Source organism: Salmo salar, chromosome ssa01 (genome assembly GCF_905237065.1).
Source record: "Salmo salar chromosome ssa01, Ssal_v3.1, whole genome shotgun sequence".
Lineage (NCBI taxonomy): Eukaryota > Metazoa > Chordata > Actinopteri > Salmoniformes > Salmonidae > Salmo > Salmo salar.
The window spans coordinates 59,611,746-59,628,837 of record NC_059442.1 but is presented as its reverse complement, the minus strand read 5'-3'; the positions used below and the strand labels follow the sequence as shown (position 1 = coordinate 59,628,837).

Below are 17,092 nucleotides of genomic sequence, written 5' to 3'. Positions count from 1 at the left end.
CCTGGGCTTTGGCAAGGTGTGAGAGCAACCTTGCCAGGTTGGGGCAATAACTCACTATATTATGCCTGGTTTTGGTTTGGTACATAGTAAGCATAATACTGAATAAACCCAGTTATTGTTACCACTTTGACACACTGATTGTCAGCACTGTGACCTCATCTCTACGGCCTTATGTCCTACTGTACCTGGGACGAAGTGAAATCAGTAAGTAAAGTACGAGTCTACAGTATAATGATGCTGTAGTGTAGGGGCTGCCATGTATCTGTGTGTATACATATTAACCTCCAAAAGAAGTTGAAATTACAAAAATACAATACTTTATCAGGATATTGAAGATAATGAGCAGTTTTTTGAGAGATCACAATCAAGTTCAACTCACTCAAAATAACATCAGCCTCCCTTCACTATACAGGTCAGTCAGATACAGTAGAAGATGGCAAAAACACTGATAAATGGCTTATGACAGAATCTTTGGATTCCGTTCATCTCTCCAGAGCTGTGGGCAGTGTGTGCGTATGAGAGACAGAGAATTCATATGCATATGCATATGCATTCATATGTTGATGGATGTAGATGCATGTTTTGCAATTATTGCAGGGCTCTGTTTCTTAAACCTTGGTTAAGGACGGGTGGTGTGTACCTCTTTCTCTCTCTTTCTAAATCTCAATTTCTCTCTCTCACTCTCTTGGCAGGTTTCGGCTGTCACCAGCCCTGTAAATGTGCATGACATCCCTCTCCCTGTGAAAAAGTTCATAGTGGGGGTTGGGGTGGCATTGGGGAGGCGGTCTAGGTGCTGCCTAACCTGTTATACAGCTCAGGTTGCGGTCAGAGAAAGCATTTAACACAATGTATTTAACACAGATCCTCTTAGGTTGACAGAACAGCTAAGGTACAGAGGAGACAACATTGCCTGGGCTTTCAGAGGACGCATCTACGAGCATCACAAGGTGAGTCCTTCCCATCCTATACCCAAATCTGAGCCCAGTACAGGCCCAGCATATATGTATATGAGCTACGCGGCCACATTATAAGGTTTTTGGTGCCATTAGAATAAGATATTTAACAAATTGATGTCATTCGTGCTGATGGTACAATGGAAATTTTAATCATAATTTAGTGCTCTTGTTTCTGCTGTGTCAACTGGTAATAGAATGAACCTTATAAGTCCTGAGACCCCAGCCCTAAACAGTTACATTCATGAGTTTTATTGACAAAGGTGAATATCCAACTAGTCAGTGACAACTGTGTGGAGTTTGGCATTTGTGACAGCAAACATGTGAGCTTATTACAGTATTATAGACACAATGTCCTTGGATTTCCTATTATCTTCTATGTAGAAGAACCCCTTACCTTCTAATGACTCTTGTGTAGCATGTGAGCATTATATAGTTTGTGAGAGTCTCAGCTTTTCATAGAAAGCTTTTAATAGTTTGTAGCTCAAACCATACAGACGTTTTTATAAAAAGAACCGGGCCCCTCGTCTCACTAACATCACTCTACTCAGCCCCCGTTAAACACAGACTAATGGTTGGTACCAATGAATGCAGAATAAATAGAAAAATCTAATGGTACAACCCAAAAGTCTGTAGCTCATTGGGTTAACAATTCATTCTTTGTAACGCTAATACTAAAAATCCTCTTCTCCTGATAAATTATGTCCGATTCACTTCAGATTTTGTATTTCAACTCATAATTGCACATAAAAGAATATGCATACATTATAGAGTGCTTGCTTTGTTTTCCAACTGATCTTGTGTCCTTTCTGTCATCCTGTGAACCCCGTTCATTGCTGTTCGCAGCAATACTATTCCATTTTAAATGTCTTGCTATTCAGATTAAATAGTCCCTCATTTCATTTCCTTGAAATAAATATACATGAGAAAACATGTAGATATCTGAAAAGTAAATATCGACCTGTGTAACCTTACAGCTTCATTTGAAGATGTGGCAAGAAAGGATGGTTGTTTTATTTGTTGTGCTTTTAGTGTAGTTGTTTCGATCCATTTAGTTTCCTGAAGATACACCCATAATTGCTGTCTGGTTGTGGGTTTGTGAGTCATCGTCTGAGCAAATTTGTTGTGTTATCTGAACATTGTGAAATTATGGGGATTATATCGATGTGTAGGTGTAGGTAGTGGTAGTGGCATATTTCAGTAATGTATTTCAGCACATGGGTTATTGCTGTTGGATGGTTTCTAATGAACTTGGCATCACCCTTGCAAGGCATTTTGAAAAATAAACTTTAATGCCCAGAACTGTAAATAAATCAATGAAGTGGATTTTGCTTGTGGGTTACTATTCATCAAACATATAAGGCTGGTTTCCCAGATCCAGATTAAGCCTAGTCCTGGAATGAAATTCTCCATTGAGCAAGCTTTTTAGTCCATGACTATACTTAATCTGTCCGGGAAACCGGCCCATAGTGTCTTTTATAGTACCATTGTTACTTGATATCTGTTTGAGGTGTTGCTGTTGTATTACATTCTCCATAGTGGTCAGATGAGAATGAAGCCACCATACAATTATTATCAAATATGCAATATTATTTCCATCATTGTCTCATAGACCTCCCTTACATATGGAATGTGTTGCTTGTTGTGATATAAATCTACAATATGAATTACATACCAAGCCATTCATGTAGGATTCTTTCTGGCCTTTAAACGAAGCCACAATAATAAAGCCACAACTACCTACTTTCTTCAACTGTCTTACTTCTTCTTTTACCTCTAGTATTAGTCAGAGATTGAAAACCTTTTTCCTTTTCATGAAACAAAAAGAGACCAGTAAAAAGTTATAACTGAATTTTTGTGTCCTCAGGTTTTACATTTTCACAGAATGCATTTGTGCTGGTGGACAGGGGCAGATTAGTTATTTGGCAATTCTGGCAAATGCCCGAAGGGCTGGTACATTTTTTGGTTGGGTGAGCAGGTCGAAACTGACACACACAAAAATATTTGTTTTATATAAAAATAAAAACTGAAAAAGGTGAATGGCTGGCAGCTTGCGGACCTGTTAAGATTTTGTATTTTGCATTTATTTTTGTGCAATTTCTTGGTTATACTAGACTTGCTTCGACTCTGTCATCAGTTAGACAGCCAAGATCATGCATCATAAAAAAAGTAAAGGGTGCCTATAAAATAAAAAGAGCACATTCTACATTGAACAAAAATATAAACGTAACTTGGAAACTGTTGGTTTCATGTTTCATGAGATGAAATAAAAGAATCCCAGAAATGTTCCATATGCACATACATTTTGTGCATACATACATTTGTTTACATCCCTGTCAGTGAGCATTTCTCCTTTGCCAAGATAATCCATCGACCGGACAGGTGTGGCATATCAAGAGCTGATTAACTTCTATGGGCTACGTGGGACGCTAGCGTCCCACCTGCGGGACACAGCCAGTGAAATATCAGGGTGGCAAATTCAAAACAACAAAATGTCATAATTCAACTTTCTCAAACATACAACTATTTTATACCATTTTAAAGATACACTTCTCCTTGATGTAAGCACATTGTCTGATTTCAAAAAGGCTTTACAGCGAAAGCAAAACATTAGATTATGTTAGGAGAGTACATAGACAAAAATTATCACACAGCCATTTTCCAAGCAAGGACATGTGTCAATAAAACCCAGAACACAGCTAAATGAAGCACTAACCTTTGACGATCTTCATCAGATGACACTCCTAGGACATTATGTTACACAATACATGTATGTTTTGTTTGATAAAGTTCATATTTATATCCAAAAACAGCATTTTACATTGGCGCGTGATGTTCAGAAAATGTATTCCCACCAAAACTTCCGGTGAATGTGCACATCAATTTACAAAAATACTCATCATAAACGTTGACAAAATATATAACAATTATTTAAAGAATTATAGATAGACTACTCCTAGATGCAACCGCTGTGTCAGATTTTAAAATAGCTTTACGGAGAAAGCACATTTTCAATATTCTGAGTACATAGCTCGCCATCACAGCAAGCTATACAGACACCCGCCAAGTTTGGGGTCCCCTAAACTCAGAATTAGTATTATAAATATGCTCTTACCTTTGCTGATCTTCGTCAGGACTGCTACTTCCACAAGAAATGTTGTTTTTGTTCGAAGTAATCCATATTTATGTCCAAATACCTCCGTTTTGTTCATGCGTACAGATCACTTATCCAAAGGCATAACGCGCGAGCGCGGTACCAGAGACAAAAAGTCAACATGTTCCATTACCGTACTTAGAAGCATGTCAAATGCTGTTTAAAATCAATCTTTATGGTATTTTTAATGTAAAATTGCGATAATATTCCAACCGGACAATAGCATATTCATTCAAGAAGAAAAAGAAGGAACGGCGCACTCACGGGACCGCGCATATCCAATCCCTTTGTCCCCAGGCAGTCCACTGATTGACTGAGCTCCTATTATCTGCCCAGTGACAGGAGAATGCTGAAAGAACTTTCTGAAGACTGTTGACAGCCAATGGAAGCCTTAGGAAGTGCAACGTGACCCCACAGAAACTGTAGTTTCGATAGAGAATCAAAAGAAGAACTACAATTCTGACTTTCCACTTCCTGGTTGGATTTTTCTCAGGTTTTTGCCTGCCATATGAGTTCTGTTATACTCACAGACACCATTCAAACAGTTTTAGAAACTTCAGAGTGTTTTCTATCCAAATCTACTAATAATATGAATATTCTAGTTTCTGGGCAAGAGTAGTAACCAGTTTAATTTGGGTACGTTTTTTCATCCGGCCGTGAAAATACTGCCCCCTACACCCCAACAGGTTAAACAGCACAATCATTACACAGGTGCACCTTGTGCTGTGGACAATAACAGGCCACTCTAAAATGTGCAGTTGTATCACACAACACAATGCCACAGATGTCACAAATTTTGACAGAGCATGCAATTGGCATGCTGACTGCAGGAATGTCCACTAGAGCTTTTGCCAGAGAATTGAATGTTAATTTTTGTACCATAAGCTGCCTCCAATGTCATTTTAGCGAATTTGGCAGTACGTCCAACCAGTCTCACAACCGCAGACCATGTGAATGACCATCATGTGGGCGAGTGGGTTGTTGATGTCAAAGTTGTGAACAGAATGCCCCATGGTGGCTGTGGGGTTATGGTATGGACAGGGATAAGCTACAGACAAAGAACACAATTGCATTTTATCGATGGCAATTCGAATGCACAGAGATAGCGTGAACAGATCCTGAGGCCCATTTTCGTGCCATTCATCCGCTGCCATCACCTCATTTTTCAGCATGATAATGCATGGCCCCATGTCACAAGGATCTGTACACAATTCCTGGAAGCTGAAAATGTCCCAGTTCTTCCATGGCCTGCATACTCACCAGACATATCACCCATTGAGGATGTTTGGATGCTCTGGATCGACGTGTATGACAGCGTGTTCCAGTTCCCGCCAATATCCAGCAACTTCACACAGCCATTGAAGAGGAGTGGAACAACATTCCACAGGCCACAATCAACAGCCTGATCAACGCTATGTGGAGGAGATGTGCTGTGCTGCATGAGGCAAATGGTGGTCACACCAGATACTGACTGGTTTTCTGATCCACGCCTCTACCTTTTTTTAAAGGTATCTGTGACCAACAGATGCATAATCTGTATTCCCAGTCATGTGAAATCCATAGACTACGGCCTAATGAATTTATTTAAATTGACTGATTTCCTCATATGAACATTTTGCATTTTCATTTTGTTCAGTATACATTGTCACCTCACTCAAAACAAGGGGTTGGAACCGATTCATGGAACAGAACCAAAAACCAGAAAAGAAAGGAATTTTTCAAGGAACAGAATCAGAACCGCAAACGAAAGTAATTTATACTGTTCTGGACCAGAACCATTATTTTAAAAGTGTGGGAACCGGTTAATAACGTTCTTTTACATTCCGGGCATTTGTTTCCAGTCCCACAAAAAACACAACAAAGCTCCTATGCGAAGCCCTCACTCTGAAACTTATTCCAGTGACTGCCTGCCAGCCAGCTGAAAATCTTTGCCAGTGTGTGCGCGTGTAGGCAACCTGCCCCTCCCCCTCCAAAGCATAGTTTAGTAACCTGCTGATGTTGCAAGCGTGATTCAGAAATTTAGGGAGAGAGATTTTTCATTAGAGAATGGATTAACCTTTTCAAAGCTGGTTAAGGATACTATAGTTATCACGTTTCACATTGGATTTATTAACAACAAAAAGGTAAGACATGTTTTTATTTAAATTCAGGTGCCACTCTGCACGCAGAACCTTGTTAGCTAGCTACATTTTTTTTTACATTTTTTGTCATTTAGCAGACGCTCTTATCCAGAGCGACTTACAGTAGTGAATGCATATTTCATACATTTATTTGTATTTTTTATTTTTTTATTTTCCCGTACTAGCTAGCTAGCCAGCGGGTCCAATATCAAGCCAACTCTCTGAAGTTCAAAGACATTCAAAGATCCTTCATAGAAGCAGCTCTTCCGTAGGTATAATTCTGTGGGCCGAATTCAGATAATACATGTCATAACAACAAGATGCCCAGCACTTCAAGCCAAGCCTCTTCCTCCACCCTCTCTCGCTCTCTCCCCACCTGCAAAATTTCAGTCGCATCTCGCACCCTACACTCGTCTGTCCAATGCATGTAAATAGCTTGCGTGCTCCATAGCAAGCTGCTCTATCTGCACTTATTGGTGCAATAATTTACTGTTGAGCTAAATGTATGAGCTAAATCTCTGCATTCCTGCTTGGACGTGTTAGATGAAACAACTTATTCCTTGAATACCACAGTAGTTTATTCATTACACTTTAGAATAATTATGAAAGACTATGAAAGACTTTAAAAGATGATTACCCAAATCATGGACTAGTGCCACCAACTGTAAAAGATATTGACCATTGACACCAGGGGAAATGTTAGTCTGGACTGTAATTAACACTCAGGGTAGGTGTTGATTCAAGGGAACACATACACTATATGAAAAAAGTATGTGGACACCGGCTCGTCGAACATCTTATTCCAAAATCATGGGCATTAATAGCTCTTCTAGGAAGGCTTTCCACTAGATGTTGGAACATTGCTATGAGGATTTGCTTACAATTTTAAGGGGTGTCCACATACTTGTGTATATATAGTGTATAACAGGTACTAATTTCCAATATAGCCTAAGTCGTTAGCTTGGCTTTTATAACGTCTGTTTGATAAGCCTTATAAGGCTTAAGCAGTTTTTACATATTGTGTTTTTACATATTGTTTCTTTTGAACATGAGCTGCTTAAAAAAGTTGAGGAGGGCCTCCCAAGTGGCTCAGTGGTCTAAGGCATTGAATCACAGTGCTAGCTGTGCCACTAGAGATTCTGGGTTCGAGTGCAGGCTCTGTCGCAGCCGGCCGCGATGGGGAGGCGCACAATTGGCCCAGCGTCGTCCGGGTTAGGGGAGGGTTTGGCCAGCAGGGATGTCCTTGTCCCATTGTGCACTAGCGATTCCTGTGGCGGGCCGGGCGCAGTGCCCGCTGACACGGTTGATAGGTGCACGGTGTTTCCTCCGACACATTGGTGTGGCTGGCTTCTGGGTTAAGTGGGCATTGTGTCAAGAAGCAGTGTGGCTTGTTTGGGTTGTGTTTCGGGGACGTATGGTTCTTGACCATCGCCTCTCCTGAGTCTGTACGTCTGTACGCCTCTCCCGAGTTGCAGTGATGAGATGAGACAAGACTGTAACTACCAATTGGATACCATGAAATTGGGGGGTAAAAGTAAAAAATATATTGTTTTGTACAAAGAAAAGTTGAGGAGGAAGTCAGTCACTGGTACTGTCAATTGTTGAGAAACGCCATACTGTACTGCCAATGTTATGTGTCAGCACTACTGCCTGTGTCCAAGTAGGGTATGGGGATGGGATGTGTGTGTATGGCTGTGGATGAGTTGGCAGCGTGCACAGTGATGTTGGCTGGTATGGATAAAATGCCTGGGCTGGATTCTTGTCCCAGTCCGCCCCTTCTGGTACAATAATGTAATGTTTTGAAGCCAATATCATGGCACTCATAATTCAGTTTACACCATTCCCTCTTTCTGACATGCTGCCCAAACCCTCAGTATCACAATGCAGGTGAACACGTTGACATTCATGAGAGTAGTGGGTGTGGCAGTATGTGGCTGTGGTAGTAAGTATGGCATGTAAGCTATCGTGCATCTAAACCAACTTGTTTGGGAAACATTCCCCTGAGCATCCTGGCAGTGGCCATTCCTGGGGTTGCTAAGGCGTGCGGCTGTCTGTGTGTGGGTGTCGCTGTCACTCTCTCTGTCAATCAGCCAGCAGTAAATTAAAGGCAGAGAGCTTTGTCAAAAGCTTTCGAGTGGTTATCAAGATAATTATTGTCATTATAACAATATTGATGATACCTTTCAACAGACATAGTCCAATGACTATTTTGGTTGGTTTTTACATGTTAAGTTATGCAACCTGGTCTCAGAGCATTTCATATTATTCTGTACGTAAATCACACTCCATTTGTGAAATGCTCAAGCATTCATCCCACCTCCTGCCTTATCTTGTGACATAGCAAAAGTCTAGCAAAGACTGTTTAGGTGTAAGTCTGATCAGAGATGCATTAACTGTGTGCAACTGTGTGCAACTGTGTTTGTGTGTGGATGTTTCACCCACCGAGCTGGAAGAGGATGTGGTTTTTCTCTGTTAGCTACACCTCACAAAAGTTTTCATTAACAGCTATATCACCACATACGGATATTATAATAATGTGAGGCAGTTTTGTAACTAGTAAATGCAATAATTCCAAAGCTACCCTTCAATAAAAATAGTTAAAATATAAAGTTGAAATACATTTTTAATTTGGCCCCTACAAAATGATAGGGGAAAATCCTCCTTAAGGATTTTTCAATGTACATTTTATTGTTGAGCAACATCAAACCCTGTAAGATTAAATGTCTTATTTTAGAGGGAGTTTTGCTTATACATTCACATTAAAAACTGATAGTAAAGACAAACTGTACCTCACTTCTTTTTTGTTGTTGTTTTTACAGGTTATAGTGAGGACCTTTTTCTTGATATGCCGCTGTAAATAAACTTCAGAAATCATGGTGAGTCAAATCATTTATAACATTCCCTGACATTTTATAACCTTTCATGCTTCCCATTAAAAAGACAATTTGAGATTGGTATATCCATTTTTGTACTTAAATAAATTATATATTCCATTGATTCATGAAGAATATAACTTATGTGCCTTGTGTGCTTAGGTCAACTGTCATAATCCATCAGAACCAAAAATATAAGCACATTTTACTTCATTGTTAGTAAACAATATCATTGTAAACAAACCCTGTATAGTCTCAAAATATATTTTAAACTATAATGTTTATATCATGGCTGGTCAGTCCTTGTAACCATAGCTCTATCTATGAATTTGAGAGTGATAACATTTCTCCAGCCCCATCCCTCAGGTTTTTACAATAATAATGGCAGGTGAACTCTTTGTTAATGCTTGAAAAGCAGATTGCCCCTTTAAAGAGCAGGAGCCAAGAGGGAGTCAGCTTGTTTTTACGAGAACAATCTATCCTGGGGTGTATTCACAGTGTAAAAAATCAGAGCCTCAAACCATACAGATAATTTGTTTTACCAGATTCTTAGGCCACTTTGGATGAATACTGCACACATGCTAATGTAACTGTTACAAACGGGTGCTGCTTCATGACAGTGACTACAATTGTTATTTCATTTTATTTGACATCTTACTAGAATGGGGAAAGTCAGCAAAGACGTTACTCCAAAAGCTTGGTCCTGGAAGATTCACAAAGAGGAGGAGTTGTCATCACTGGAATCACAGACCCTAGTGACACTGATAAGATTGGCTTAAAAGAAGGTAAAATGTCACATACAAGTTAATTTATGATCAAAAACATTCATAATTATAACATGCAAATCATAATAGATAATTATTAGTACAACTTTTTTCTTCTCTCTACTCTTTTAGACAATGAGATTGTCGCTGTCACCATCAATCTGAACCACCTCAGTAAAGATGACAGGATGAAATTACTCAAGATCATGGAGCCTTACAATGACAACATGAGAGTTATGACAAAGCAGGATCTGAAAGCCAGCGTCAGTCTCGGCTCATTGGATGGTGGCCTCAAAGATCCTGGGGATGTAAGTGTCAGAATCAAATGTACTTCATGATTTATGCCAGCAGTCATTGCACTATGCTGACATAATAGTTCCAAGGTTCTTTTCAGTTTTGAAGAATTACAGTGCCTTCAGAAAGTATTCAGACCCGTTGACTTTTTCCACATTTTGTTACGTCACAGCCTTATTCTAAAATTGATTAGACATTTTTTTCCGCTCATTGGTTTTTAGAAATGTTAGCTAATTTATGAAAAATAAAAAACTGGAAAATGACATTTACATAATTATTCAGACCCTTTACTCAGTACTTTGTTGAAGCACCTTTGGCAGCAATTACAGCCTTGAGTCTTCTTGGGTATAACGCTTGGCACACATGTATTTGGGGAGTTTCTCCCATTCTTCTCTGCAGATTTTCTCAAGCTCGGTCAGGTTGAATGGGTAGCATCACCGCACAGCTATTTTCAGGTCTCTCCAGAGATGCTCAATCAGGTTCAAGTCCGTGCTCTGGCTTGACCACTCAAGCACATTCGGAGACTTGTCCTGAAGCCACTCCTGCGTTGTCTTGGCTGTGTGCTTAGGGTTGTTGTCCTGTTGGAAGGTGAACCTTCACCCCAGTCTGAGGTCTTAAGTGCTCTGGAGCAGGTTTTCATCAAGGATCTCTCTGTACTTTGCTCCATTCATCTTTACCTCGATCCTGACTAGTCTCCCAGGCCCTGCCGCTGAAAAAGATCCCACAGCATGATGCTGCCGCCACCATACTTCACCATAGGGATGGTGCCAGGTTTCCTCCAGATGTTACGCGTGGCATTCAGGCCAAATAGTTCAATCCTGGCTTCATCAGACCAGAGAATCTTGTTTCTTATGGTCTGAAAGTCTTTAGGTGCCTTTTGGCAAACTCCAAGCGGGATTTCATGTGTCTTTTATTGAGGAGTGGCTTCCGTCTGGCCACCCTACCATAAAGGCCTGATTGGTGGAGTGCTGCAGAGATGGTTGTCCTTCTGGAAGTTCCCATCTCCACAGAGTAACTCTGGAGCTCTGTCAGAGTGACCATCGGGTTCTTAGTCACTTCCCTGACCAAGGCCCTTCTCCCCCGATTGCTCAGTTTGGCTGGGCGGCCAGCTCTAGGAAGAGTCTTGGTGGTTCCAAACCTCTTCCACTTAAGAATGATGGAGGCCACTGTGTTCTTGGGGACCTTCAATGCTGCAGAAATCTGTTGGTACCCTTCTCCAGATCTGTGCCTCGACACAATCTTGTCTCGGCACTCTACGGACAATTCGACCTCATGTCTTGTTTTTTTCTCTGACATGCATTGTCAACTGTGGGACCTTATATAGACAGGTGTGTGCCTTTCCAAATAATGTCCAATCAATTGAATTTACCACAGGTGGACTCCAATCAAGTTCTAGAAGCATCTCAAGGATGATCAATGGTAACAGGATGCATCTGAGCTACATTGAGTCTCATTGCAAAGGGTCTGAATACTTATGTAAATAAGATATTTCTGTTTATTTTTTTAAAGCTGTTTTTGCTTTGTTGTTATCAGGTATTGTGTGTAGTTTGCTGAGGAATTTGTTTTATTTGATCCATTTTAGAATAAGGCTGTAACGTAACAAAATGTGGAAAAAGTCAAGGTCTGAATACTTTCTGAAGGTAATAAAAGAATGTATTGTGGATCAATACCTTAATATTTGCCCACTGAGTACCACATAGCATTATGCTTTATTTACTATTTATTTGTCTACAGATGCTCAAGGATACCTACAGCAGAATGCAGCAATCAGTTGAGGCACCAACTATCGAGGTCGATGGCCTCAGTGGACAATTAAATGCTGAAGGGGGGTTGAAGAGTGAAATCAATGGTCCCACTTTGAATGGGGAATTGCCCAATGTGACATTGGACACACCTGGAACTGATGGTGCTGCACAATTCACAATGCCCACCATTGGAATGTCTAGGCCTTTAATAAAAGGAGCAGATCTCGATGGCACCCTCAGATGCCTTGAAGACAGTCTATTAATACCAAAGCTCCGCACTCCAGATCCATCACTTGACTTGGAGAAACCAGAGGTTAAGACAAATGGATTTAAGTACAAGGATCAGAAATTAAAAATGCCTCACTTCAATCTACCACACATAAAAGCCAAAGCACCAAAGGGAGACGTGAACATATCAGGAGATTTAGAAGGCCCTGGTCCAGACCTGAAGATTTCAGCCCCTGGTGTGGAAATTAAATCCCCAAATGTAGATTTCAATAATCCAAATGCTGACTTGAAAGCTCCAGATGTTGACATAAAGGCTCCTTCAGGCAAATTCAAATGGCTAACTCAAACAAAGCCCAAGTTTGGATTATCTGGAACAAAAGTGAAGGAACCTGATGTCGACATAGATGCTGGCCTGTCTGCAGCTGACGTGAATCTCTCCACTCTCAACATTGATGGAGAGATAAGTGCATCAGATGTAGATTTGAGTTCACCAAAAGCTGAGGTAGATCTGCATGCTCCAGATATCAACATTGAGGCTCCCTCGAGTAAATTCAAATGGCCTCATTTAAAGAAACACAAATTTGGTCTTTATGGGCCTAAAGTCAAAGCCCCTGGTGTTAAGACAGACCTGGAGAAACCAACCGTTGATCTTTCTACCTCAAAGATTGAGGGTGAGATGAGCACCCCAAATTTAGAATTGAATTTACCCAAAGCAGAGCTGAGTGGCCCTGATGTTGACATTCATCCTCCCATTGGCAAATTTAAGTTCCCGACACTCAAAAAGCCCAAGTTCAGGCTCTCTAGACCAAAGATAAAAGCTCCAGATGTTGATGCAGATCTGAAGGTACCTGACCTCAGTCTCTCTGTCCCTGATGTTGTTACAGGTCTTGACACACCTGATTTGGACACCAATTTGTCAAATACAGATATCAAAGGCCCTGAAGTAGACCTTAACGCACCAGAAGTGGACATTGAGCCCTCTTCAGGGAAATTCAAATGGCTTACTCTAAAAAAGCCAAAGTTTGGACACTCTGGACCCAAGGTTAAGGGACTCGAAGTAGACATAGATGCTGACCTGTCTGCACCTGACTTGAATCACTCCACTCCAAACACGGATGGAGAAATACACGCACCAGATGTAGATTTTAATTTACACAAAGCTGACCACGATGCTCCAGATGTTGACATTGATGTTCCCTCTGGAAAATTCCAGTTGTTCAACCTAAAGAAGCCTCAATTTGGACTCCATGGTCCAAAGGTGAAGGAGACAGAAATGGATCTGGATGCTAATCTGACTGTACCTGACATGAGTCTCTCTACCCCTAACATTTACGGGGATATAAGTGCACCAGATGTCGATGTCAATTTACCCACAGCTGACTTGAAAGGTCCAGATGTAGATCTTCAGGCACCAGAGGTCAACGTTGAGGCACCCTCTGGAAAACATAGATTTCCAACTTTTAAAATGCCCAAAGTTAACTGGTCTGGACATAAGGTGAAGGGACCAGACCTTGATGTTGATGCTGGTCTGAAGACACCAGATTTGGACCTATCAGCAATTGAAGGTGACATCGCTGTTCCAGATCTCAATGTCAGTTTGCCTGAAGCTGACCTCAAAGGACCAGATGTAGATGTAGACCTTGATGCGCCCTCTGGAAAATTCAAGTTGCCGAAAATAAAATGGCCAAAAATGAGAAAAGTAAAAGGACCGGAACTTGATGTAGATGCTGATTTTAACACCCCAGAATTAGATGTTGATTTACCTGAAGCATATCTGAAAGGGCCTGACATTGACTTGAAAACAGCAGACCTCAACCTCTTAGCACCAGCAATTGAGGGAGACATTGCTGTTCCAGATCACAATGTGAGTTTGCCTGAAATTGACCTCAAAGTACAGGTTGTGGATATTCAAGCCTCAGATGTTGACCTTGATTCTCCGTCTGGAAAATTAAAGTTGCCTAAAATCAAACTGCCGAATTTGGGTTTAACAGAGCCAAGAGTTAAAGGATTAAACCAGGATGCTAATCTAAAGGCCCCAGAGTTGGATGTTTCTGTTCCTGATCTGGATGTCAATTTGCCAACAGCTTACCTCCAAGCTCCTGTAGTAGAGCTGAAAACACCAGACCGGGACCTTTCTGCCCCCCAAATTGAGGGAGACATCGCTGCTCCAGATTTGAGTATCAGTTTCCCTGAAGCTGACATCAAAGGTCCAGAGGTAGATCTTCAAGCCCTAGATGTTGACCGTAATGCTCCCTCTGGAAAATTCAATTTGCCTAAAATCAAACTGCCAAATTTTGGTTTAACAGGGCCAAGAGTTAAAGGACCAAACCTGGATGCTAATCTAAAGGCCCCAGAGTTGGATGTCTCTGTTCCTGATGTGTATGTCAATTTGTCAACAGCTGACCGCCAAGCCTGTGTTATAGAGCTGAAAACACCTGATCTTTCTACCCACAAAATTGAGGGAGCCATCGCTGCTCCATGTCTTGATATTCATTTGTCTGAAGTAGACCTTAAAGCCCCTAATCTCAACATTGAGGTTCCAATAATTGAGCTTAAGACACAAGATTCAGACATATCAGTTCCAGAGGTCGATGTGAATTTACCAAAAGCAGATATTCAAGGGTTTGATCTAGACCTGAATGCACCGGACCTCAACCTCTCAGCTCCAAAAATTGAGGGAGACATTGCTGCTCCAGGTATCAATGTCAGTTTGCCTGAAGCTGACCAAAAAGCCACCAACAACCAGCTGCAAATATCAGAGCTGAACCTTTCTACCCCAAAGGTTGAAGGAGATATCTCTGCTCCAGATTTAGATATCAGTTTTCCCATAATGGACCTTGAAGGACTAGATGTAGATCTTCAAGCCCCAAATGTTTACCTTAATGTTGATGCTGATCCGAAGACAGCAGATTTAGACATCTCAGCTCTTGAGGTTGATGTGAATTTACCAAAAGTAGACCTTAAAGTTCATGATCTAGACCTGAAAACACCAGAGCTCAATCGTTCAGCCTACAAACTTGAGGGTGAAGTGAATGTACCACAGATAGATATCAACACACCTAAAGCTGACCTCAAAGGATATGAAGTAGATCTAAAAGCTCCAGATATAGATACGGATGCCACTTCAGGCAAATTCAAATTCTCTTATTTTAAGCACCCCACATTTGGTCTTTCAAATCATAAACTGGAGGAACCCAACCTTGACGTTGATGCACCTGACATAAATATTTTAGTTCCCACACTTGAGACTGGGCTTGTAGCCCCAAAGGTAGATGTACCTCAAGCAGACCAAAATCTATCTGCTCCTAATGTTGAAAGTGATATCAGTGCTCCAGATGTAAATCTAAGTTTACCAAAAGCTGACCTCTCCGGCCCTGAGGTGGAATTGAATGCTTCTGATCTTAATCTCTCTACCCCAGAGATTGGAGTAAGTGTCCCAGACATTGATCTGAGTGTGCAGGGAGACATTAAAAGCCCTGAGGTCGAGCTGAAAGCTCCAGATGTTGACATTGAGGCTCCCTCTGGAAAACTGCCTAATTTTAAGATGCCAAAGTTTGGTCTCTCAAGACCTAGAATAAAGGAACCAGAACTTGATGCCAGTGCAGATGTGAATGCGCCTGATGTGGAAGTTTCTGTCCCCAAAATTGAGGGAGAGATTAGTACAACTGGACGGAGTCTCTTTGCTCCTGACGTTGAGGCCAGTGTTGACATACCAGATTTGGATGTCAATTTACCTGACATCAAAATAGATGACACTCACAAAAGTAAGTTAAAATGGCACTTAAAGTGGCCAAGGTTAAGATTCTCTGGCTCAAAAGATAAAGATTCTGACATGGACAATGAGGAAGAGCAGAGTGGGGATGAAACAGAGAGTGGTCAGGTAGAAGTACCCATGTTTACCTTTCACAGACTTCCACAGAACAACAAGATTGAGAGTGCGCTCCAAGATGCTGCCATTTTTGAGGCCATTGACACACCAAAGCTTGAAGGAGGCCTTGATACAGCTAGTACAGAGGTCAGTTTGTCTAAAGTGAATGTATCTTTGACTGAAGGAGGGAAAGAGACATCACCTTCAGGACCTATTAACATCATGGAGCGGTTGAAGTTGTTCAAAGCAAAAATCACCTCAGATGCATTAGACTCATCGGATGAAAACAACAGGATATCAATAAGCCTCTCCAATATGCTTGGTCTGAACATCACAGATCCCGATGCAGATTATTCCTGGTTTCCAGCCATGTGAACCTTAGACTTGGGATAAACCAACATGAATGCAACTATTTTGTAAATAAGCACCATTCCATTTGTGCATGAGTTTACAGTTGACTCCATGTTGAGGATGTGATTTGTTTCTATGTAGAAAACATAAACGTGTCATTCTTTTTTATGTAGATTTGTCTCAGATATGTTTGTATTCATCCATATGCTACATCTATATTTAAACAGTTGACATCAAAATGAAGGAAAATGTGCTCATTAGAACTATGTGTACTCAAACCTATTTAAATGATGGTACTATTTCCCAAATTCTGTTCACTTGGAAGTATACTCATTTTTACAAATGCCTCAGTATTGTATCTGTCACAATTCAGACCTATTTCACCCACAAAGGGGACACAATCTGTATGGAAGATGTCATCTTTACATTTTAAGCAAAAACAATAGTTGAAAAGTGAAATGTAATTAAACTATTCATGAGATATTTTTTCCAATAAACTATTATATTAATATATCCATTATGTTTCTTTGTCATTTATTGATGATCGACTACTAATTTATAATTGACTACAACCATACGATACTGTAGAATTAAATGACAGGCTTGAATTCCTCTGATTGGATATTCATCACTGAAATCTAGATAAATAAACATTTACCAAGTTATATAATCATATACACAGAAAGCTCAAACTCTCATGGGTAACTTCCAACAGAAATCCATTTTTTTCCATCGCTGTATT

General features: G+C 40.6%; 1 protein-coding gene across 1 annotated transcript; it reads left to right on the top strand.

The window, feature by feature from the left end:
- Nucleotides 1-812: 812 nt before the first annotated feature.
- Nucleotides 813-16,867, top strand: LOC106606541 (neuroblast differentiation-associated protein AHNAK). Its single transcript, XM_014202817.2, has 5 exons — nucleotides 813-947; nucleotides 9,047-9,103; nucleotides 9,762-9,885; nucleotides 9,997-10,172; nucleotides 11,893-16,867. The coding sequence occupies exons 2-5, from the start codon at nucleotides 9,101-9,103 to the stop codon at nucleotides 16,372-16,374; spliced, it is 4,785 nt and encodes a 1,594-aa protein (XP_014058292.2). The 5' UTR covers nucleotides 813-947; nucleotides 9,047-9,100; the 3' UTR covers nucleotides 16,375-16,867.
- The last annotated feature ends 225 nt before the right edge of the window (nucleotides 16,868-17,092 follow it).

Bases quoted from the DNA above. Each gene is read 5' to 3' on its own strand.
- LOC106606541 (XM_014202817.2), top strand. The intron at 9,886-9,996 runs GTAAAATGTCAC...CTACTCTTTTAG, and splicing joins TAAGATTGGCTTAAAAGAAG to ACAATGAGATTGTCGCTGTC. The intron at 10,173-11,892 runs GTAAGTGTCAGA...ATTTGTCTACAG, and splicing joins GCCTCAAAGATCCTGGGGAT to ATGCTCAAGGATACCTACAG.